Genomic DNA, 26455 nt, shown 5'->3' with positions numbered 1-26455 from the left:
AGCTCTTGTGATTCCTGAAGAATTTTAATGTGGGAGAATTTGTATTTAAAATTTGTAGCTAATGGAAGACAAACACTTCAATATATATTGAGTTTATATAAATCCAAATGGTATCCTAAATGTGGATTAAAGGCAGCAATATGTGTACAGCTGTTTGCCATTAAGTAGCTGAACAGTGATTAAGGAGTTAATACATAAGTGTTACTAAGTGGAATCTCTGCCACTTATTTTGTTGGATTCCCCACTACTAAAATGATTCTAAACTATGAAATACAAAGTGTGATCATTAAGGTAATGTTTAAAATTAAAGCAGGATGAACACTTTACTCCCTTGAAAAATAGGAAGTAGCACCCGACTACAGAAAGAGAAACAAAAGGTCTAAAACTATTTGAAAGGCTTATGAGATAATTCAGTGTAAAAAGTTAGTGGCATAACAGAAGACAAAAAATGTGATAAAAATGAGTCAAAAACAAACTTTCCAATTAATTTATTTAAATTCATTAACGTTGCAAAAATATGATGTGCAACAAATCAGGACGCAAGTTACCGTATTCCTAACAAGTCAAAGGAAAATAAAATATTACATCTCCTCAGTAAATCAAGACCAACCCTATTATTTCTTACAGGGATCACATCAACATCTTGCACACACAGTCATCAGAACTCAATTTCTCACACTGTAAAATGACAGCACCAGGCTAGGCAACATCAACTGAATAGTGGTGAAATGATCACAGCACACTGTGTCTAAATGGCAGCAGGTGAACTTACATTAAGAAAAATATTTGAATTTTTGAAATCTGTATCAAAGTGTGTAGGTGTCTAACTCACTCTGAATTGTGTTCTATGTGCATAGTGTCCTATGGACTGTGCAAGTCAGTGGCCCTGAACACACCTCCAACATTTGCTAGCTAGGTTTATGTACATAAACGGTTTAAGGGGCACAACTTTAGAAAGTTCGTATACAAAAAGTGCAGTTGAATAGCTAATTAGTAGTATTTTCCAAGTTCCTCCTTAGCCACACTGATTGTGAAAACACAAAGATTCCAAAATGTAAATGTTTTAACCCCTTGTAGAATGTCTTACAAGATAGAATCAGATAGCTATATGAAGCAAACAGCTCGATATAATTCTTTATCGATCTGAAAGCTTAATTAAACCCTTGATTTTCATCAGGTGTTTGATTTAAGTTGCTTTATGTGAACTTTTCATAGTATTCTTTAAAAGTAATTCTCAAAACACAAGAAATTAAGTAGATCTACCATATGTAGTTGCAACAAAGCAACAGCTATGTTAAAATTTTAGTGTCACTCCTCATGTTCAACACAATACTTATTTTCAAGTGCCATTAGAACTTTAAAAGAAACTTACTTTACTGGGACTCACCACTGCTCTGATTCTAATTCATTCAGAATCTTGGGACCGCGGAAGAGGTGAGTGAAAGGATCCCTAGGTAATTCTTCTGTACTATGAGAACACTGAGTAGAAAATCTCCCACTTCCCTTACCAGCTGACCTTCCCAGGTGAGTCTAAATTCTTCATGCTTTCTCCCAGTGACTCAAATCACACAATTCCCGTTCCCTGTGACAAGGATAAACTCTAACAGAGTAGCTGGTCTAACTAATAAGCACATTAACTCCTCTATTCCTTCCTTTTGAGGTTTGTGATCCATTTCTCAAATATCTAAATATTTGAAAAAATAAGCAAGAAAACATGATGGAATGGATTAGCAAATTTCTATTTTCAGCCTATCTTCTCCCTTCTGATTGAGCAATGTTAGCAATTTTCCACATATAACACAGGAAAAAGGACGAAGCTACTGTCACCTTATGTACACACTTTTACCGATCTCAACAAGAAACTGGCCTGTTCTAACCAATAATATCCTAATGCTAATTTACCTCTTGATTGAAGAAATCTAAAAAAGCCACTTCTGCACTATATCAAACACTTCCAAATTCCCTGAGCACTCACATAAAAACAGCCAAATAGTAACACTGTAGTCATCTACAAGAAGTCTCTATCAAAAAGCAGAACTTTTACCTTTTTAAATTCTGAAACTACAGTTGAAGAAATTCTAGCTACTGATATATACTTTGTCAATCAGCAAATTTCAGTATTCAGTGCAGTTACTAAATAGTGCTGTCCATTTTGGAAGACTAATTAATGTTTACCACGTTTCATAAAATATGAAAAATAACCTGGTCCTAAACTTTAATTTGAGCACTGTAATTGTTGACCCTCTCTGTTCAAACTTGCTTCTGTATGAAGAGACAAAGCAGATGAAAATATAAATTCTCATTATAGGTATTATTAACCTTTGCCCTCTTCACTCCAGTCTTAATTCACATATTCTGTGTGAAGCCTGCAGGTTTTCCTGTTGGATACAAGAAAGCCTGTTATATGGTGCAAAGAGCTGCCATACACAGTACATCCCTTAACAGGGAAACATTCAGTGACATCTGAGATAACACCTACTCTTTACCTCTTCAGAGTTCTTTCTCCTACTTCCTTGTTTTGTTATCTTCCTTTCAAACTACCCCACTAGGCCCTCCTCAGGATCCTATCCTCCCCACACCCCCACCCGAGTTAAAGGCTATTAAGCTTCAAGTGGGAGGCCAATATAGCATTTTCCTTGGTGATACTTAGGAATATGACCAAGCAGAACACAACCAAATTACTTTATATGAGAAACTTTTGATTAAAGAGAGACACTCAGAGCCCAAGTATAATAAAACATAGTGACAAAAATCAAATTAAACCAGTTAAGTTAGATCCATGACCCCAGCAGAAAGATAATACAATTTTATGTACTTTCAATCAGCAATGGAAAATTAAAATTGAATGATATGGGGGGAATGTCACATAGTGACAAATTACAAATAACAAACTGCCTAAGTGCTTTTCCTCTAACCTACTAGTTATAATCTTAAGCCTTATAGTTATGAAACATTTATTACGGGGCATGTCCCTACCAGATTCCATTAAGGTGTAGGTTAGAGCAGGTGTCGTTTAATCCAACGATTCACAGCACATCACTCTCGTTATATCCCAAGTGTTAACACTGTTCCTTCTGAATTTTAATGTTCTAATAAAGTTTACCTGTACTTTAAAAAAATATTTAGGAAAATGCATCACTTTTGCAACAAGTTGTATCTATAGTTAGGAACAATGCAAGTTGTATCTATAGTTAGGAACAATGCTTGCAAAAGCAAAAGTGAATAAACACAATAAACTGTTGAACCTGAAGAACTGTGTATTTTATGTGGAGGAAAACCACCTATTTAAAAAGTTCAGCAAATTTTGAACAGGATAAAGACTTACAGATGAAAGACTACTTAAAGAGCTCTATAAATATAGACTCTAATCACAATTAAATTAAATGATCCTTTATTCGTAATTCTCGTATGGTAAATTCAGAAGGAATGCCTAAGTTGTTATTGTTAGTTTGCTTTTTCAACACAAACTGTTTCTAAGGTTTGAGCAAGCAAAAATGGTTTTGGCTTTATTTGCTATAATGACATTAGTTTAGGATCTGCCCACGGCTGCTGGATCCAAGTTAAGTCAGAAGGCTGCTGAGGAACATCTCATCCTGGGAATCCTCCAGCATCTCCCATAATTGGACTTAGGTTAGCATGCCAAGTTTATAACTGAGGAGGACAAAAAGTAAAGGAAAATTCTCCTTTTTAACAGAAACTTTATACGAAAAATGGCAATGTTTGTAAAAGCCACATGTGTGTTCAGTCTGGGACAGAATAAATCCTAAAAGCTTAGCTCTCATCAGCTTCAATTTTGCTATTCTAGGACATTCTTTTGTAAATTACCTTATAGGAAGGGCTGGGGTGTGGTAGTATCCTCAAATTTGGAGGATACTAATTTTTCCACATGTGTATGAGTCACACAAGCATATGACACAGTATCAGACCAATCTGTTGTTTTAGGATGATTTTGTGGGTAATTAAGTTGTTTGGGCACCTCAGTACAATGTATTTCAGTGTAGAGTCAAGGTACTTACCAAATTAAACAAAAAATTTATATGCTTATATCAAATGTCGTCCCAAACAGCATAATGTAATGATGCTCTAAGACTTACAAAATAACTTAATTTACAGTACTGTCAACATGATTCAACAGAAAATGTGAATATACACAAATCTGATTAGGTCAAACACCTACCTCCTACCAAGTTTAAGTAACTGATACAGAAGTATTTTGGTGAAGTGCCCACATTGAGAGCAGTTAAAAAAGCAGCCCCTATTTTCTACAGAAAAATAGGGACAGTGAATAACTCATCACATTCTCTGAATACTACACTGCACTCACAAATTCTGGAGAGTGATACCCTGGACACACAGCTTATTTCACATTAGTGAACAGACCTAAAATTTTTATAAAGTTCTGACTTCTGGCCAGAAAATAAAATGTCCCATATATACATGTATACAAACCCCATTTCTTAGCCTAAGTTCTCTAATTCTAAAAATGGCTTTTTGACTTGTCTTTAAAGTTTAAAAAGGAGAAAGTGTGCAATACATTTGTATTGGCGCTTCTGAATTAAGAAACAGTATTAAATGAGAAAAAAAAGCTTAGGACAGTATTAATCTACTTAGATTATGTACATGACCTTTGGGTATTCATGAGAACCAGTTTAACTGTCCCTCACCTTATGAGTTTTCTAAGTTATCCAGGAAATGTATCTAACCATTTACAAAAACAAAAATTCGAACATGCACTTTACAAATCATGGTCTTATTTACCTGTACATTCTTCCACAAGACAGGTATACATTAAAAAATATTGCTCAGAAACATAAAAATATATATTATCTCTTTCCTTTACCATTTAGGCATATAAATAGTTTACTGAAGATGATGCATCATTCAACAAACAAATGCAAAAACTGCTTTATATAAAGTGTGGTTCTCTGCTATTTAGCAATATAAAATATAAAATGATTACAATATAATTAGCTAATAAAGAGCTAAATTCAAGAGATTTGCAAACCAATACAGCAGTGAACAGTCCCTTACACAAAAGTCCATTAAGGAAGAGTCAAGTCCATTTTGTAACAGGTTACATAAAAATCAGGGCCAATAAATGCATTATAAATGCAAAAAAGAGCACTGCTTCATCAGCACATTCTTCAGTCTTGTTTGGACTAGACGCCAAACTTACTGTTCACTTTTCGGTTCATCTTGTTTTCCATTAAGCTCTTGATCAACTCTGTTTAATGAAAAACAATATAGATAATAAGACACTAGCAACTAAACAATTTTCTTTCTAAAAATTGTGACTACTTTTAGCATAGAATATTATTCTGTTAAAAACAAAGCTTTGCAAAGAAGCAGACATAGTAAAAAGGTTACCAAACATTTCCCCAACCAGGAAAGATAATTTTTAAAGACAAGAGGACACTGACAAGAAATGTGACTGTTGTTTCTTTAAAGATTATAAAATACTTTACATACAAATGCCCATAAGCTTTATTAAAAGTTCAAATTAGGGCGCCTGGGTGGCTCAGTTGGTTGGGTGACTGCCTTTGGCTCAGGTCATGATCCTGGAGTCCCGGGATCAAGTCCCGCATCGGGCTCCCTGCTCTCCCTCTGACTGTACCCCCTCTTGTGCTCTCTTTCTCTCTCGCAAATAAATAAAAGAAAATCTTAAAAAAAAGTTCAAATTATAACAGGTATATTAAAATCTTAAACTGTAGCATGGCTGGAATCTAAGTGATGAGAGAGTGGCAGGAAAAATAACTCCCTAAAAAACGAGTCTGTTAACTGAAATACTAAAATGCCACTAATGTCACCAACTGACCAATGTTTTTAAATTCAGTGATAAAAATGCATATTTATAGAAACTATTCTCCAAAATTTATTGGTATACATAGACTATAAATGCCTTCCACTTATTTTGATAGTAAGAGGCCATCAAATTTAATAATTGGAAATATCTAGATGTGGTTAAAAATCGAACTGGATTAGTAGTGGGCTGCACAGAGATCATATCAAAATTTAGGCAAGTGGGGATTAGAAGAATTATGTAATTACAACACAATTATAAACAACCCCTTAAAGATAATGTACAACAGTCTATTACTATTATATTTGTACCAGTTTGAATTACTGATGGAGGGGAGTTTAAAACAATTTGGTATAATATATGAAGATACTTTTCACACTTGTTTCCATTACTATGATCATCACCACCCATTACTAGGATCCCCTGAACAGTAGTGAATGAGACCTAAAAGTCTTGGTCTGTGGTAAAGCCAGATTAATAACATTTAAAAACATTTTTTATGCTGGTATCAAAAATATGAGAGGTATATAGTCTCGATAAGGCATGCAATATACATCCAGTCTTTTCAACATCTGAAATATGTTGAATTAGTTCTTATGAACTAATTTCACAATTACTTTAGTTTTAAACTACATTCAAACATTTTAACAACTGCTATCTCTCTGGCCACACTTGCACTGAGCTGCTTGAAAGAAACATCTACAACATTTAAAACTACTATGCTTGCACACTCAGTTTTGAATCCTCCTTATTCTCGGTATTCATCATAAGAGACTGCACCTTAAGTAAGCTCCTCCACATAGAGCCTCTGTTACATTTTTAAAAAAATATGCTCCTTTATTTTTAAAACTTGAATGTTACCATTTTCAAGCTGACAAGGATTTATTATTTTTTTAAGACTAACAAACTTTGTGCAAAAACTAAGAAGTACCTGAAAGATGTATGTAATGATTCTATTATGGTTAAACAAAAGTAAAAAAAGAAGAAAAAAATCAAGATAAAATAGTATTGGTAGGTATCAAACAATATATTTAAATAAAAAGTATAGTTCCACTATTTTTCTGATCCCTAAATTCCAGGTAATTAAATACTAAGAACTTTGTAAAAAGGCACAATTCAGCAGATTTTATCAACAAAGGCAATTCATTTTGAAATCCATGAAGCAGCGGGCTTCATTATACAATTACAGATTATATTTTTAATTTCAGTTATCCGTCTGGCAAGTGTACACCAGTGCCTAGAAAGGAAAAAAAATTAGCAATACCTAAAATTACAGTCCACATCTCTACGTTAAAATGTCTGTCAAACTGTTAAGTGTCACATGAAAATGTAAAGCAATGATTCCATCACATCATCAACTGAATTCTTGCTCAACAGACCCAAAATGTGTCAAGAATGTTTCAGTTCCTTGTAACTGTTTCCTTAGAATGGTCAAAGTGATAATAACTACATACAAATCTCTCACCTTAAGAGAGACTGTATTAAAGCTGTTTTGCTAATTTGTCATTAAAAAAACAAAAACCATTAACAAGTCAGCTCCAAATCCTACACCGTTCTAAACTGCTATATAAAATGGTAACTATTTTATACCTTGCCTTTCATCTTCTAAGCCGAGATATTAATAGCTAATAGTTTGTTATGCTCAAAGCAGAAGTATTCAGAATTAAAGATGGAAAGCAGAGTGTTTAACTATTTAATGGTATACTGAATTTTAGGTATTTTATCATATGTAGAATTTGACTGGTTAGCAGGCCATTTAAGCGTATAGGGAAATCAATGTTGGTTAGCCAAAGAATATGTGCATTGCAAATATACTCATAAACCCCAGGGAAATAAACTGTTACCTTAAAAAAGTACATATATATTTATCAAGAGCACTAGTTGGACATTTAAACAATATGGTGAAACAGATAAAGCCTTAGAGGTAATTGGTTTTCCAAATAGTATTCTTAGCAATTTCTTTGGTTTTGCTATCAGTATGTATAACATGAAGGGGTGAGGAGGGCCTATGGCCTTTAATTCTTAATTGGCATTATACATGGTGTTAGAACAGGGTGAATCCAAGCCATATTCAGCATCAGGAATTTCGGATTCACTCTATATTTGGATTCTGGGGTATGTTTATATTTACAAATGCTATTATCTTTGTCTACAAGCTAACCAACCAATAAGGAAGAGTTAGTCTGTGCAATGCAAATGGACTAGTCTAGATGCAACCCAGTCAAGGTGTGCATATACCTTTTTTGTTTCTTTTTTAACTTTTCTTCTTCATACCTTGGTAGGGAAGAGTTATTTCAGTAAATATACATGTTATGAAGATGAACAAAACTTGAAAAAAGGCACTGACAATAAACTCATATAAGTCTATAGGCAAAACCAAAAATACTTAACACACTACGTAAAAAGTCAAAACTGACCTAAGAAATCTGGCTTTGACACATTCAACAGACTAAACCTCAGATTAGTAGACCAAAAAACTTTTTCTACATTATAGCAGTGTGATACTCAAGGATTTATGTTAACAGCCTTCTACCAAATCCTTTTAAAAATTAGATGGAGGTGAATTTGGTAAACAGAACATATTCCAGCCACTGAATGAACCAAGGTTAGGCTGATATAAATAATATTGTATTTCTCCAGTAATAGGATTATTCAATGCCAGGATGAATTTACTCAAATTTGGCGAGCAGCATATTCAAGTTTGGAGAATGTTCTTTAGTACTGACTGATCAGGAAATCACCTCTTAAGATTGTAAACAGTCTTTAAAAATAAACAGTCTTGGGGCGGCTGGGTGGCTCAGTCGTTAAGCATCTGCCTTCGGCTCAGGTCGCGGTCCCAGGGTCCTGGGATCGAGCCCCACATCGGGCTCCCTGCTTGGCGGGAAGCCTGCTTCTCCCTCTCCCACTCCCTCTGCTTGTGTTCCCTCTCTCGCTATGTGTCTCCCTGTCAAATGAATAAAATCTTTGAAAAAAAAAAAAAAAAATAAACAGTCTTTAGGGCGCCTGGGTGGCTCAGTTGGTTGGGCGACTGCCTTCGGCTCAGATCATGATCTTGGAGTCCTGGGATCGAGTCCCGCATCAGGCTCCCTGCTCAGCAGGGAGTCTGCTTCTCCCTCTGACCCTCCCCCCTCTCGTGTTCTCTCTCCCAAATAAATAAATAAATCTTTAAAAAAAAATAAACAGTCTTTAAAAATAAAAATTAATCACAACCAGAAATAATCCTTGCTTCTTCAGCTGATAACCTGAAGAAAATGGTGACTTGTGGGGAAGGTGCTGGAAAATCGCTTCTTTCCCTTTTCCTTAGTTATAAAAACAAGAGCAGTTACAAAATATTTATCATATAGGAAGTGTAACAGAATGACTATTGAAAAATATTTACCTCTTGCACATCAATATATAAAGATCCAATATAATTAAAGAAATAAAACAAAACATACTGTTTTATGCATTCTGGTATGCCAACATATTCCATGGGGACAAGTTCCGCTAGTTCTGCCAAATTAAAGACGTATCTAATTTTTTGGCTGAATTTTGAGCTATGGAAGAAAATAAAGATAATTACCTCAATATTCTGACCAACAGAACTGACAAGAAATTCACATAAGGAGTTTGTGTTTTTGTTTCTGTTTTTTTTTTTTTTTAAGTCAATGACTCTCAGAAAATTACCTAATAAAGGGTCTTGTGACAGCTAGAAGTGTTCTGATAAACCATGAGGGATGTACAATGATTAGTGATTTTAGGTTTTTCCGTAACCTGGAATAAAAAAAAAAAGAAAAAGAAAAAGAAAAAAAGAAAAATTTTTAAGCTCTATAAATTCTAATGCTAGAAGGAAAGGTAAGGCATCAATAAGTATGTGCAACTTTATACACACACACAAATCTGTCATCCAAAAGTTCATTTAGTTGTGATATTCCTAAAGACAAGAAAATACATTCTTGAATTCTGTTTCTCCTCCTGTTACAAGATGAACTCTACTTCATTTGGCTAAATTTATGTCCACAGTATAGCTTGTTATTAAATGTCTCCTAAATACATTCACTTGTCTTTAGAATTCTGTCAACCGGGGTAGAGATCAATACTAAATACGAAATTTCATTTTTCAGGACGAGAGGGGAACTGGTACTCATTTCTTCAACACCATGAAAGGCACTGTGCCGGCAGAAAGATGGGAGTCAAGTTCACCACAGGAACAGGAAATGTAAATCAGATCTAACACATTCTTATGGAGTCCAAAATCTGAGTAAAAATTAACGGTATTACCCTGGACGACTTAAAATGACCAAATAAAAACTGCTGTTTTATCATGCATATTCCACACTTAAGTGATCATTAAGGATTTTTTTTTTTAAATCATAAAAACTAGCCCATGCCATGTTTAGGTATTTAGAGAAACCTATTAATGAGTCTGAGTTCATTAAACTAGTTCGATGTGGCTATAGTCTAATCAAACCAATTGGAGGTTCAAAGTTCCTTCCATTAGCATGGATGACTAACTCCCAGGAGAATACACTCCCTAGAGCTCATTCCAAAATAAGATTATAGCTAAGCATCTTAAACACCATAAAATATGCTAAGCACTGTGAGCTAGCAAAATTCAGAATGTATTAAAATAGGAAATGTACTAAATTCTCCATCCTTTCCCAAAACGTAAATTATAGGAAACTGTTCAATGTGGTATAAATAAGGAGAGATAAAGAACTATTTTATAGGTTTTAAGGAATTATTCTTTATAAAACAGATCAAAACTAATTTCTTTCATGATATTCTAAAATACTGAATTGAGAAAATAGAAACATGTTATGAAATTAACAAATATAATTTATGGTGTCCTTAAGTGACAACAGGAAATAAAACTGAACAAAGCTATTATGAAAATTATTCAGACTAGCTTTCAATGTGTATTTACAATACCTTCTATCAATTTGCTGGTAGCATTTCCTGAGCCATCCCAGACTGGGCATTTTTCTTCGAGTTGTAGCACCATTTAAATAAACTATCATGTAGTTTTCTGCTACTAACAGCTCCAAAGTGCCAATAACATACCTGTAAAAACAAATTAAGTTTAAGCCTTAAATATTGTTTTGCAGAACCAAACAAAATTATGCAAATGATATAATGCCGTTCCCTTCCGTTCAATGACAGCAAAACCAATTAAAATTTCAAAACTGCATTAGTTGGTATTATGATTGTGTATCAGAAAGAGTTATCTTCTAGAAATACACATTTAAAAGTCTGCAGATGAACTGACATGATTTCTGGGACTTGCTTCAAAGTTATACAATGGGAAGAGCATACATTTTGGGAATGAAGTATAAACTAATTGTGGGAGCGGGGGATTCATACACAAAGATTCAATACACTTCTCTCTACCTTTATATAAGTTTGAAATTTTCCATAATAAGTTTTTTTAAAACACCACTAACTTAAGAAATAGAATGACTCTGTGGAAATAGAATTGAGTCAGTTCAGTTATATTTGGCTTTTTGGGAGTAAATGCAGTTTAGCCATATGATTTTGAGATAGAAGAATTTCTTTACATTTAATGTAAAATAAAGAAGTTGGAACAGATAATCTGAAATAGCCCTTCCAGTTTTAAACTGACAATTTTCCTGTTGAGTTGGAAAATGAAGAGTTTTATAATGCCAAAGAATAAGGACTTAAAGGACTGGAATGGAGATAATTATAACCTTCTCCCAGGTAAAGTTCACGTCTTAAATTGGAGATCTAATTAACTCAGAATTCTGTCCAAATTTTTTTATGAAGGTATACTTACTTAAAGAGATTGTCCATCAGGTATCTATAGTTAGGTTGACCACTTTCAGGCATAAAACAGACAGCAAACACAACAATGGCATTTAATCCATCCCCATAATATCCTGAAAAAGAAATCAAAGATAAAATCACCAGCATGATTTTACTTTTTCAGAGGAAATCTGTATGTACAGTTGATAGATTATATAGTGGTTCATGTTCCCCCACAATTTTTTTGATCAAAAAACATGGTTTCTTTTTTAACCTTATATAGCCTTATAAAGATCTTAAAATCCCCTCTTCTCAAAATGAGAATAAAATCTGAAGAGGAAACAGTGGGCATAAAAACCAGAAACCCATTTAAAGTGGCATAATCAGAAAGCCAGTCCTACTTTAGTAAAGAGACAAATGAAATGATATAATCCAAGCAGGCATAATATGAAAACATCTGCAATAAAACAATCTTATGCAAGTTATGGTTAAAGTGGGTGCTTTTTAAAAAATACTTTTACACTCAGCAATGCCTAGCATTTTGTAGATTTAGAGTATTAAAAACTACATCTCTGACAATTTTAACTGAAGAATAAGTGTTAAAATGCGTATGTTTATTATAATCTCTAGATATTAAGCTGTATCCAGTAACACTGGTTTAACTTTCATTTTTGTTGTTTACAAACATGCACTGAAAAGGTTTAAACAGTTCAAGTACATTAGCATCTTCAATACCTTTCTCAATCTCTTAGTCACAAAACACACTGTGATAATTCAATAGGATAAAATGGTCCTAATTATTTCCCCCTAATCCAAATAAAGCACTCTTTCTGAAAGATACTTCAAGATAGTCTGAACCATGAGGCAGGTCTCACAACTTGTTTCCTATGAACTGGCTGAATTAATGCAAGTCTGTGGACTTCCTGATCCAGATTATCCTGTTTTCTTCATCTGAATAGGATTAAATTAGGCAGAATAATGTAACTGCAAATATTCAAGTGATCTGGTTTCAGATGAATGAAGACTATAGAAATACAGAGGGAAATGCATTTGGCAGAAAGTAAATTAAGTAGAAAGGACTCTACATAAAAAAACCCAATCTGTTTAACCTACCCCTTTCCTGCATTAGGATTTCAGGTAATAAGAAATGTTCTAGGGGCGCCTGGGTGGCTCAGTTGGTTAAGCGACTGCCTTCGGCTCAGGTCATGATCCTGGAGTCCCGGGATCGAGTCCCGCATCGGGCTCCCTGCTCGGCAGGGAGTCTGCTTCTCCCTCTGACCCTCCTCCCTCTCATGCTCTCTGTCTCTCATTCTCTCTCTCTCAAATAAATAAATAAAATCTTTAAAAAAAAAAAAAAAAAAATGTTCTAGAGAGTGGCTTGCATTTTGACTACCATTAACATTCTGACACTATTTACGGTGTCTAGGTAAACTTCTATACATGGCACAGTCAGATGGATAGAAGTTATAATCATACTCCCATAGCTTTTCCTATTTGACTTGCGATTTCTTAAGAAATGAAGTCTTATATTTTTGGATATTCCACAAATATGCAAAGTTGGTGCTCCATAAAAATGTGGAATGAACTAGTACTGTACTTTATGGTAAAACTAAATTATTTTTTCAGGGTTTTAAGGTAAATTAAGAGTCACAGTTTAAAATGCCAAGTTTTACTTATATCCACAAAGACTAGTACAAGAATGTTCACAGCAGTTTTAATCATAATGGCCCAAACTGGAAACAACTCACATGTTCATCAAAAGAAAAATGAATAAGCCAATTGTAGTTTATCCATGCAATGAAATACTACTTAGCAATGAAAAGGAATGAACAACAGACATGTGCAACAGGGATGAATGTCAAAAACATGCTGAGCAAAAGAAGTCAACAAAAGAAGATACACTATATGATTCCAGTTACATGAAATTCTAGAACAGGCAAAAGTAATCATGGGAGTAGACATGAGAATAGTGGTTACTGGAGAGGGGGGTATTCATTGGGAAGGAGTTTGAGAGAATTTTTTGGGGCAATGAAAATGTTCTATATGTCTAGGTGTAGGTGATATGGGTATATATGGTAATATGGGCATTTGTCAAAACTCACTGAATACTACATTTCAGATTAGAGCGCTTCCAAGTGAAAAAGTGAGAAGAAAAAAAATATTGTATGATATCACTTATATGTGGAATCTAAAAATGCCAAACTTAGAAACATAGACTAAAATGGTGTTTGCCAGGGGTTAGGGGGAAAGAGGAGATGTTGGTCAAAGGGTACAAACTTCCAGTTATACGATGAATAAGTTCTAGGGATCTAATGTACAGCATAGTGACTAGTTAGTAATACTGTATTATGTACTCAAAAGTTGCTAAGAGAGTAGATCCTAAATGTTCACACCACAAAAAAGAAATGGTAATCATTATGTGATATGTATTGCATTAGATCAACACGTTTTACACCTTAAACTTACACAATATGTCACTTATATCTCATGAAGCTGGGGAAAAAATTGCAAGTACTACAAAAAAGGATTATAGCATTTCACTATATATAAATTATAAATGGATAAAAAGGGGAGAAAGTCTCAGTTTTGGGGGGAGGTGTCTGGAGTCAGGGTGGAAAAGTTTCCACTGTATACTCTTGTACCTTTTGAATATACTGTGTGCATGTACTAACGATTTTTATTTGGTTTTATCCTTTTACTTCAAAACTGTTGTTTCTAAAATGACATAAATGTTTATTATATCTATTTTTTTACTCAAGATAGAGTAAAAAAGATATGAACAATCTTTGATCGCTCTTACCTCCATGGCTGATAACTTTTTTATAGGGTTCAATTGCCTTCATATCGACCCTGTGGTCCTGTTCTCCAATTCTGAACATACGCCAGCGTCGTCCATCTTCTTTTTCCTCTGCTGCTGTGTATTCAGTAATTGAGCCCTTCCTAATAATTTCAGTAGTTTTGGGTTTTGGAAGATCATCTGTCAAAATAAAAGGTTTTTGAATCACAAATTGTTATTTATACAATAAAAATCAAATTACATGTTAACCACTTTACTATCTAATTAGATTGTTCAGAGATTTTTTCATTATATCTTCTGTGGAATTTTAAGTATTTCTTCTGTAACAGAGGAAAAGGCTTGTTATGTTTTGGAACATAAACAAATGGAGGCCATTTTGTTTTGGAAATCATGGTTAACTTTTTTTGTATGGGCTAATTCACAAAGCACCTATCACAGTGCAATGTATGTTCATGAGCTCAAAAAAGATAATTCATACAGCCCTCAAAATCTTAGTACATTGGCCTTACAATGCCGTTCAGATTTTATTTACAACACTGTTCTTGGTAGTTACCACTATAGGTTATTTAAAGTAACTGAGAACAAATTGTTTTTTGTTATTGAGCACATAAATTATTCCCCAAACACTGTAATACCAGATAGAAAGTGGTTAACCAGCCAATGATTATTTCTCATTTGATCAGTTTTATTGAGCAGAAATTTACTAATAACATTCTGACATGTACATGCAAAAGTCTATTTTAAATTGACATTAGCCAAAGCAGAAGCACCAATGATTAGGTGTAATTTATATTTCAAGATTGCATTTTAGAGGATTTTAAATGAAGTAATGATTTTCAAAATTTTAGTATCAGAGTCCTTACCAAAAGATGGGGGGGAAGGGGGACCTACGGCATGTTAGTTGTTTGTTTCCAAGATAAAGCTGTTAACGGAAAATATCCTTCCAGGAAATGACTACAGCAGCATTAAAGAAAGAAGAGACAAAACACATAGGCAGAAAACTATTTCAGTATCTTTTTAAAATATTGCTTATTACTGGACTGCTTATTGAACCAGTAAAACAGGGAAGAAAAAAGGAACAAAGATATAGCATATCAAAGATCTTACTCTTTACTGCTGATAAAACACAGAGTGTTAAACACTGCTTTGAAGTAAAAATCATTTTAAAGATGGAATATATAAACAACTATATAAAGATACTGTACATAGAAATTATCTAATTAAAGAAAACATGCAAAGCAAAACACATGCCAATTCCTTTGACTTCTAAGTAACTTAATAATAAGGAATATGAAGTTTGGGGACTAAGAGTATACATTAATTCAAGTTGGTTGTTTACATAGTGCAGCACTATCAGGCAAACCAAATTAAAAAATCACCCTCAAAAAACTCCCTTCAAAGCTCCCTCTCTGTAAACCCTTAACTACTTTTAGCATATTCCCTATGTTACATGTCTCGTCAAAGCTTTTTTCCTTAGCTGACTGACTAAAGAAAAGAACATGCTATACTTATCAAGCAGTATTTTGGAAGCAACATGAAAAAACATAATTTCACAATCCTGAGCAATTAAGAAAGAAAATAAAGCCACCTGTGTAATCTACTAAAAACTGTTTTTGAAAGCCATGAGAATACTGTGTTAGCAGAATTTCCTCTTAGTAACAAAATATAGTAGGAACTTTAGAAAGAATAACTTCATATTTTAACAAAATCCCTTAATCATTGATTTTAAGTTCAAGATCAAGTTTTAAGTTTTTCAATTATCCTAACAGGAGACTCCTATTCAAAAAACACATATGTATATAGAGACAAACATTAATAAAGGTCAGATAAAAACAATGAAGCATTTACCTTCCCACTCAAATTCATTACTGTTTTCTGATGGCGTGTCTAAGCCATCTAAGTCAATCTCCCCACTTTCATCCAAATCATCTGACAGCACAGAGCCATCGCTAGGATCCAGGGTCAGGCTAATGTCTGGAGCCATGAGTTTCTTTCTTACTTTATTTCCATTAACTTCTAGTGAGCATGGAATGGGTTTAAAAAAAAAAAAAAGTGAAAAATAGATTAGAAGGAATGTTTACATGCTCAAGTTGAAAAAGAGAAAAAAATTTTTTTTAATATTTATTTGTTTTTTAGGGCGCCTGGATGGCTTGGTCAGTTAAGCATCTGTCTTCGACTCAGGTCATGATCTCAGGGTCCTGGGATCAAGCCCTGCATCAGGCTCCCTGCTCAGTGGGGAGTCTGCTTCTCCCTCTCCCTCTGCCCCTCCCCCCTGCTCATTTGCTCTCTCTCCCTCTTTCACGATCTTGGCCTCTCTCTCAAGTAAATAAATAAAATCTTTAAAAATATATTTATTTTTTTAGAGAGTGAGAGTATGAGCATGTGAACAGGGGGAGGGGTAGAGTGAAAGGGAGAATCTTAGGCAGGCTCCACGCCCAGCGCTGAGCCCAACGTGGGGCTCGAGCTCATGACCTTGAGATCATGACCTGGGTCGAAATTAAGAGTAGGATGCTTAACTGACTGAACCACCAAGGTGCCCCAAAAAGAGAAAAATTCTAACCACTTCATTCTTGAGAAAAATAACATTAATCAAACACAATCCCAAAGCATTAATTTATAAACCTTGGATTTTGATCATTATTGCTTCTACATCATGGCAAGACAACACATGCCAGCAAGGATAAGTCTTTTTTTTTTTTTTTTTTTTAAAGATTTTATTTATTTGACAGAGAGATTGACAGCGAGAGAGGGAACACTAGCAGGGGGAAAGGGAGAAGCAGGCTTCCCGCTGAGCGGGGAGCCCGATGTGGGGCTCGATCCCAGGACCCCAGGATCATGACCTGAGCCGAAGGCAGACGCTTAATGACTGAGCCACCCAGGCGCCCCAAGGATAAGTCTTTTTAAGTAACAGAGGCAAACATTATAGTCAGTTCTTACAATTAAAAATGAGCTCCTCTCAACCTTTTATTGTAGAAATTTCCAAAACCCAAGGGTATGTTTTTACAAAGTTAAATTTCCAAAGCACTCAAAAAATGCTTTCTTAAACATTCAACTTATCCTTTGGCTCTGTATAATAGAACAAAAAATGAGAATACTTTTTTCCCTTGACAAAGAAATGTGTTAAAAAATAGCACAAAGTCTACCATTTCATTGAAACCAAAGTGCCAAGTTCTTACCAGGCTGGCTCTCTGGTCCAGTTACAGCTAGTATATCTGCTTCCATACTATCATCCTCTGGTAAAGGTCTAGAAGATACAGACATAATTTTTAATTCACAAATTAAAAAAAAATTTTAATATTAAAATTAAAATATTAAAATTTAAAATATAGAATTATGTGGAAAACTGAATAAAGCAGTTTCTTAAGCTTCAATAATTTACAAACGACTTTTAAAGACAAAATTTTCAGACTGTCAGAGATGATTTGTATATCTATATAAATAACACATAAAAGTAAATATAAATTCCTTATGTAACTACTCTTAAATACAACTACAAAACAAACCTAAAAATTATAAACAACCTAAAAAACATATAACTCAAATGCACGAGCTTAACATGAAATACAATACAATGTGTGGCGAAGGTAAACTGTCCCTCGCATGCGAGTATGGTCATGATGGCTACAATTCTTTTGAGCTCAGCATTTCTATATCATTACTATTATCACCATGTGCTATGCAGTGACTTAGTACTCCCACAAGCTGTCCATATTCCCACTGTTAAGGGACCTTCCTATGCACTGGGATGGTCTTCTGACCAAGACGGTATGGAAGCACCATTTAAATATAAGGTCTGCCTTTGCCCTTTTTCTCTTAACCCAGCTCCTGCCAATACAACCGTAAATACAAATGCAAACGTGTCAAAGTAGCTGGCCAGATGATCTAAAAAACCCTTATCTAATAAGTTTTTTTCTTAAAATAGAAGCACAAAATTTAACAATTCTTACAGACATCTAAAGACTCCCTTCTCCCAGGAACCCCTCAGATTCCAGTTTAAGAAACACCATATTTAAGCATTTTTTGCTTAAATTTCAACGTTTTGAAATTTAAATGTTGAAAACAAAAACAGAAGATTATAGAAGATCACATATATATTTATTGGAAAATAAGATATAAGAGAATTCATCTCACTGTTGGAAAGGAACTTTCATTTTCTAGTATCAAATCAACACCTTTGACATTGGGTTTCTATAAGAAGCTCAATATTCATTTAATAAGTGACATCTCAATAAAGACATTTTGAAGTTTTATTTTAAATTTGTTTTCATTTGAAAGTATTGCTCACATTGGAAAATCTTCATCTTGCCATTCTTCTTTAAGTTCCACACCTTCCATCCTCAGCTTAGATTCAATATCAGCCACAAACTCCTGATAATCCAGAGAGCCAATGTCCTGTGAAAAGAGAAAAATTTATAACAACATATTTTCCATATTACTTTTTATCTGCTAAAAAGGTTCAATAATCTTATACCTTAGTTCACACTTCCACCCTGGTCATGAAATCAATTTATTGGGCTGCAACTACCATTAAAAAAACAAACAAACAAAAAAGAATTAGAATGAAAATCAGAGTCTATATATTCTAGTAATGTGAGTACTATTTGCAGTAAGGGTTTTGGGCAGTGAAAATATTTGTTTTCAGTTACATATATGCATGTGTGTCCCAGGTTGTGATTTAAGTTTTATTAAGTTTTGTGAATTATGTAAAAACAATCTGGGGGGGAGGCACAAGGAATAAAAGTAAATATATTCTCTACTCTAGATCCATAATTAATTTTCTGTCCTCCGGATAGAGGTTGATCCTGGAAATTGAACACTAGTAAATTGCATTTACATTCATGATTCAGTAAAGTGTGCTGTATCTTTTTAAAACTGATGTATAATTAACATTTTAAAAAAATATTTTATTTATTTGACAGAGAGAGAGAGAGAGAGCGTGCGCACGAGCACAAGCAGGGGAAAGGCAGAGGGAGAGGGAGAAGCAGGCTCCCTAGTGAGCAGGGAGCCTGACATGGGGCTTGATCCCAGGACCCTGGGATCAGGACCTGAGCTGAAAGCAGACGCTTAACCGACTGAGCCACCCAGGCACCCCTATAATTAATATTTTTAAATTGAAGTATAATTAATATGTGTGCTGTTTTCTATACTTCCATCTCTTTAGTTTCAATGCCAGCACTCCAGAGCCATTTAAAGAAGGCTACTTAGTAACTATCCAGTAAATGAATGCTACATTTTGATTTGCTTCATATCTACACTAAACTTTTCTCATGCAGTTCAGCATAAGTTTTCAGACACTGAACTTAGTGACTATTTCTTTTTTATTTATTTTTTAAAAGATTTTATTTATTTATTTGACAGAGAGATAGAGAGCACAAGCAGGGGGAGCGGCAGGCAGAGGGAGAAGCAGGCTCCCCGCTGAGCAGGGAGCCGGATGTGGGGCTCGATCCCAGGACTCTGGGATCATGACCCGAGCCGAAGGCAGCCACTTAGCTGACTGAGCCACCAGGCACCCCGTGAATATTTCTATTCATGCAACTACATATGCTAACCTAGGCCATTCAGTTTTAGTTTTAGTCTGTCCAAGGAAGGGTGTGGGTGCCTACATCCTCACTTTACAAGGTGAAGAACGCAGAGATTGGTTTGGTTGATGGAATAAGAACTGGAGGTTTAAGTATATTATTTAAGAAGTCATAAAGATCAACTGGTTAATGAGTACAACAAAAACTGTGACAACTTTTAGTGACAACTGTGACAAGCGCAAGAGGTATAGATGAGCTAATATTTAGTTCAATTGCATTAGAGCAAGTCAATAGATGACTAAAGTTATTATTTTTTTTAAAAGCAATAAAACATGTATTTCTTAAGAGACAGAAAGTATCACTACAAGTATTAAAAACAAAGCAAAAAGTGGTTGGCCCCAGTGGAAGAAGAAAGAGGGTGAGATGGGGAAAATGACTGATGCTTTTCATAGTAAATCCTAAACTATTTGACTTTTAAAACCATGTATATATAACTTTAAAAAATACTTATCAAATAAAACAAATGGTGCCAGCCATTCACTTCAATTAGTCTTGTAAAACAAAGACATGATGCCTCCACATACCGGAGTATTACTCAGCCATAAAAAAGAATGAAATCTTGCCTTTTGCAACAACATGGATGGATCTCGAGGATATAATGACAAATACCATATGATTTCACGCATATGTGGGATTTAAGAAACAAAACAAATGAACAAAATAAAAAGAGATAAACAAAAAACAGACTCAAATATACAGAACAAACTGGTGGGGGCATGGGTGGGAAATAAGTGGAAGAGGTGAAGAGGATTAAGAGTACACTTATCATGAGCACTGAGTAACATACAGAATTGCTGAATCATTATACTGTACACCTGAAACTAATATAACATTGTTAATTACATTGGAATAAAAATAAAAATTAAAAAATTAAAAAATAAATAAAACAAAGATGTGGTCATGGTTTATGGTTGCTTTATCTGCTGTCATTACAACACTATAAAGATGTACAAAGCTGTACAGAAAAAGCATTATGTTCCAGAACAACAACAAAATTACACTGGCAATTTTCTGAAGTGTTAGATTTCACATGGTAAACTAAATTTATATCTCTGCCAAGACTGGGAGGCTCTCTTCTCAGTTTGAATTCTTACTTATGCTCAAGGAAAGGGTTCACACATTCTCAAAAGGTTTAAATATTCGAGGACCCACTTTCAAGCACAGGAAAAATACCAAATGCTCTTTTCCTCACCAACATATTTGCTCGGAAAACTCAGTATTTATATACGTAAGTCATTTTTAATTCTCTGGGAAAACACTGAGCCAGGCAATGTTGAGAAATTAATGGAAAACACACCTAAACTACAGTAATCTTGACTTATTTACCACATTCTCTGTTTCTAATACATAGTCTACACCTTAACACAGGTCTTCACTGATCACATCATAGATTGTTCTCTGATGGCAACTCTTCCTCTCTGTAGAGAAGAAAATAAACAAAAAAGGGATACCTATCTTGCCAATCTTTTCTATTTAGAACACAGAACTAGTATAAAAGACCCCCAAATTATGGCCAATAAGCTCAAATACTTAATGCTTATTACCTTAGAAATCAATGCCCAAGTGAGACTGAAACACTCTATTACTAAAGGTTTAAAACTGTCTCTTCCAAATTTTTAATTCACTGTACTTCTCAATTTTTTCTGAAGTCTTATAATCACTCTAAAGTGAACTAATATACTTCCTAAATTCAATAATCAGAAAAAGTTTCTGTTATTTTGTCTTACCTTTTTGTAGGTGTTGGAAAAATACCAGGATCTTCTTGTGGTCTTTTTCAAATATCCCACATACTCAGAAAAATATTTAATATCTCAAAAATAAAAGCAGAGACTGAAAGTTGCTATCACTATATTCTCAACACCTCACACAGTGCCTGGCACATAAGCCTGTGAATGTCAGTTATATGAATATGGTAAGGTAGGACACTGGATAGCAAGCCTTTATTTTGCTCTACCCCTTAGGCTTATTTTTCTTATTCAACTACATTATTTAACAGGCTTCCTGTTGTTTTACCCTCAAAAAGTGTAATGAAAATATTTAGGGCAACCCACATACATGCAATTAACAATTTCTGTTGGTAAAATCATTCCTTATTTGTAAGTGAAAATATGTAACTTGAGAAATTCTGTAAGACAAACCATGTCCTTTAGTTCCCCTACCACTTGAACAAGGCTATTACTTGAAAATAACTCCTCTAAACATAGAGAGCCTGAGTCCTTCAGGTCTCTCAGCTGATTCACTCAATTTTTACTTCAATCACATTGAAGCATGTGATTTTAAAACACACAGCACATGGACATGGATATTTAGTTTGGGGATAATTATTTAAGCTAGTTAAACAGAACCTAGAGATACAGATAGATTCACTCTTGACCATTTCATCACAGACTGTAGGGAGAAAAGTACACTAGGTAGACAAAAAGTTCAAACAATTGAGAGAGTATTGTTCTTGGAAGCACTTAATCATCAGCAGCTGTAAGAACAGGAAACAAACAAGAAAGGAGCAATATAAGCACAACCACTTTGAAGGAAATCAGGACACTGCTGACTCACAAGTTAACTGTGGCTGTTTCCCATTTTTTGTTCATAAATTTGGTAAATTAGAATGGGGAAATAACACTTTAAGATGCCATTTATTAAAATAACCTAATGCAACAGCAATAACTTGATTTCCCAACATACTTGTGGTACTGGGGGCACATGATTACTTATGCCAATTAACCACTAGAAGTCATTTAGATAAATTCAGAACACCTGCTGACCTCAGTGAGGTTAAAAATCAAGGAGAATGGATTACCTCCTGACACAACTTCTGAAGGGAGATGTGGTGGTAAATTCAACCAAGATAAAGAAGGGGATTTCCCTATGCAACTCAGCAATATAAGCAAAAATTAAATATTAAAATCTGATTTACAACTGTCTGATTTATAAATTATAATCTCACATGCAACTTTACTATTACGTAGTTTAATAGTGCTGCTGGAATAGGTGCTAGTAACTACCATCTATACTGAAATCACTTATTATTGGCAGAAGGAAATGTCCAGGCAAGTCTTTCACTTCTTCATTTAAACAAAAGGGCTTCATTCTAAATATTTATGTTCACTTTTCCCTATGCGGCTGGCAACACTGGTAGCGCCATAGGAAAATACGTTAGGCCAGCCTATATGTTTACAATGATCACCAAAACGCCTCCAGAAAAATCTTCTACACTTGTCACTGCTTCCTTGAGAGCAGGGTCATGCAGGTTTTTAAGAATGAAATGACACCATGAGAGGCCACCTTACACCTGTTAGAATGGCCATTCTTGACTAGACAAGAAAGAGCAAGTGTTGTCAAGGGTGTGGAGAAAAAGGAGCCCCTGTGCACTGTTGACAGGAATGTAAACTGGTACAGCCACTATGGAAAACAGTATGGAGGTTCCTCAAAAAATTAAAAATAGAAATACCATTTGATCCAGCAATACCACTTCTGGGTATTTATCTGAAGGAAACAAAATCACTATCTCAAAAAGAATATGCAGCCCCATATTCACTGCAGCATTATTTACAATAGCCAACATATGGAGGCAACCTGTTTCCACTGATAAATGAATGGATAAAGAAATTGTGGTATATATACACAATGGAATATTATTCAGCCATAAAAAGAATGAAATCTTGCCAGTTGGGACAACACGGATAGACCTTGAGGGCATTACGCTATGTAAAGTAAGTGAGACAGAGAAAGATAAATACTATATGGTCTCACTTATATATGGAATCTTAAAACACACACACACACACACACACACACACACACACCCCAAGGTCAAAGATGCAGAGAACAGACTGGTGGTTGCCAGAGGGGAGGGAGGTTGGAGGAATGGGCAAAGGGGGTCAAAAGGTACAAACCTCCAGTTATAAAATAAATCCTAAGGATGTAATGTACAGCAGGGTGATTATAGTTAATACCGTATTACATATCTGAAAGGTGCTAAGGAAATTATTCTTAAAAGTTTTCATCACAAAAATATTTTAACAATGTGTGGCAATGAATGTTAAATACACTCATTGTGGTGATCATTTCCCAATATATAAAAATATCGAATCATTATTGTATGTACACCTGAAAGCAGTATGTTATATGCCAATTGTACCTCAATTTAAAAAAAGAACAAAATGAGATCCTCTATCTGAAACATTAACACAAAATTCAAGAAAAATTACAATGCTGCTGACTTCTCAAAATTGTGAAAATAAAGCAAAGGATAATTATGCCACCTACAAACAGTACTTTTATGATCAGTGTGCAGAACATACTGGAGACGCTCTAAGCCCTTTATAAAGATTAAAGCCTAATATTGATCTCTGACACTTTATTGTAGTTATACATATTTGCTGTAATATAAAATTATAATTGTGGAATATTATTATCATCATATTATACTGGTATTCTGCTTTATACCATCAAAGCTTAACAAGACAACTTTCGATCCACTGTCAGCCAAGGTTAATTTTTTGGAACTGGTTATATATACTTCCTTTTTTAGATGCTGTCCTCCATCGCTGCTCCTACCCGCATTGCTCCAGAGGCAATGAAGAGAACCACTTTCCTTTTCATTTACTAACCACTTGTACATTCATCATCCCCATATGTTCCAATCAACTTCTGTGAGGTATAAAACACTGGTGTTATTATCCCCATTTTATCTTATATATGAGGCAAATGACACTACATCTTGGTTCCCAGGTTAAATGTAGACTGTTTCTAATACAGCACACTGTCTCCAGTTCGTGGCAACTTTATACAGAGCAAGCCTGTAATGCCAGATTTGGTTACATTTATCTTCAAAGGTCCTCTAATACTTAAAGACTACAACAGCACTAACTTATGATGATCTAGTTCAAGACCCATGTTTGCAGAAGAGGATCTGTCATACTTCCTGTATAAGCCCAACAATGTTAGGCTGCAACAGAGGAGATTATGAAGAACAAGAATAGTTTAGAAGAAATGTAAAATGACAAGAACTAAGTAAAAGATGTGCAAATTCATCAAGAAAATAGTATACAAGGTAACTAAATTGGGTAACTTCAGTTATAAACGTTAGACATTTACAAGTTGCAGAAATTCTTATAAAATTTTAGAAAAAGAATATGTTTGGGGGCGCCTGGGTGGCTCAGTCCTAAAGCGTCTGCCTTCGGCTCAGGTCATGATCCCACAGTCCTGGGATCGAGCCCCACGTCGGGCTCCCTGCTCAGCGGGAAGCCTGCTTCTCCCTCTCCCACTCCCCCTGCTTGTGTTCCCTCTCTCGCTGTGTCTCTCTCTGTCAAATAAATAATTAAAAATCTTTTAAAAAAAAGGTTTCATTGAAAAAGTTAAGAAACTAGGCATTAAGAGAAATAGAAATCTCTAATCAAAAAAGGTGAGGATTGGGGCGCCTGGGTGGCTCAGTTGGTTAAGCGACTGCCTTCGGCTCAGGTCATGATCCTGGAGTCCCGGGATCGAGTCCCGCATCGGGCTCCCTGCTCGGCAGGGAGTCTGCTTCTCCCTCTGACCCTCCTCCCTCTCATGCTCTCTGTCTCTCATTCTCTCTCAAATAAATAAATAAATAATCTTTAAAAAACAAAACAAAACAAACAAAAAAGGTGAGGATGAAAAAAAGCAACTCTAAAATGCAATCACACACTTCATTCAACTAACTCTAAGGAAGGCACTATGACTACCAGGATGAACAGGACAAAAGCTGTGCTCTCAAAGGGCTCCCGCAACAGGCAGACAGGGGAAGTTTCAAAGCAACGTAACAGACGCGAATAAATTTAACAGGAGTTGATCTAGCAGAACCACAGCTGCATCAGATATACAGAAGAAACCCAAACCATTAAATAAAAGGTAATGTCTGAATCCACGCAGGAACTCGGCTTTTATAGGAGGAAGGTCTACTAAAGCCCTCATTACAAATGCGCTTCCGTGTCTATTCCCCGAGGGTACAGGGCACATCAGACGTCCGAGTTTCTTTGTTCAGCACCAGGACTGACACTGATCTTAAATACGCGACCAAAGTGGCTCGGGACCAGGGTGTGTGCAGCGGGGCCGAGAGGGGGGCAAGTTCCATCCCGAGCACAACAGCACGAACGGAAAAGGGGTGGCCGGGGGCAAACAGGAGCCGAGCCAAGGGCGGGGGCCTAAGCTGGGCGGGGATCCGGGAAGCGCCTCCCGGGCAGGTTCCCTGGCGCCCCCTACATCGAATAACCGTCCAGGCTTCCTCTCTCGGGCTGTCCGGGGGGCACGCACCCCTCCGACGTCCGCCCCAGGCCTGCTCTCAGCCCAGACCCGCCGTAGCCCAGCCTTCCCCGGCCGCACTCACCCCGGAGGAAGCCTTGGCTCTCTCGTCTTCTTCGCCCCTCCAGGCCGGCGACGTGGGGCTGACGGCCAGGGCGCAGGAGGCAGGGCCGAGAGGAGCCCGCTCCCCTCGGACCGCAGTGGAGACCGGGGCCCAGTCCCCAAGCTATAGCGGCAGCGGCAGCAGCTGACCCGGATGCAGAGAGCGACCCCGGC

General features: G+C 35.6%; 1 protein-coding gene across 4 annotated transcripts; it reads right to left on the bottom strand.

Moving 5' to 3' along the window:
- Positions 1-473: 473 nt before the first annotated feature.
- On the bottom strand, positions 474-26455 carry BNIP2 (BCL2 interacting protein 2). Of its 4 annotated transcripts, none has more exons than XM_036107069.2 (11): positions 26265-26455; positions 18625-18731; positions 17516-17583; positions 16188-16355; positions 14343-14519; positions 11574-11676; positions 10712-10843; positions 9467-9553; positions 9238-9336; positions 8039-8074; positions 474-5224 (listed from the first exon to the last, which is right to left on the bottom strand). In XM_036107069.2, exons 2-11 carry the CDS (start codon positions 18672-18674, stop codon positions 5173-5175), a joined length of 972 nt encoding a protein of 323 aa, XP_035962962.1. In that variant the 5' UTR covers positions 18675-18731; positions 26265-26455; the 3' UTR covers positions 474-5172. The 4 variants fall into 4 exon arrangements, with proteins under 4 accessions (XP_035962962.1, XP_035962964.1, XP_035962965.1 ...); XM_036107071.2 differs by having other exon boundaries at positions 16188-16352; XM_036107072.2 differs by lacking the exon at positions 8039-8074.

The sequence above is a fragment of the Halichoerus grypus genome, chromosome 8 (genome assembly GCF_964656455.1).
Source record: "Halichoerus grypus chromosome 8, mHalGry1.hap1.1, whole genome shotgun sequence".
Lineage (NCBI taxonomy): Eukaryota > Metazoa > Chordata > Mammalia > Carnivora > Phocidae > Halichoerus > Halichoerus grypus.
Note: the sequence above shows the minus strand (reverse complement) of the source record. Positions and strands in the feature narration are given on the sequence as shown.

Coding starts and splice junctions, on each gene's coding strand:
- BNIP2 (XM_036107069.2), bottom strand. CDS start 18,674: ATGGAAGGTGTGGAACTTAAAGAAGAATGGCAAGATGAAGATTTTCCA. Junction 9,337..9,466: donor GTCACAAGACCCTTTATTAG/GTAATTTTCTGA, acceptor TTTCTTCCATAG/CTCAAAATTCAGCCAAAAAA. Junction 8,075..9,237: donor ATACCAGAATGCATAAAACA/GTATGTTTTGTT, acceptor TTCCCTACCAAG/GTATGAAGAAGAAAAGTTAA.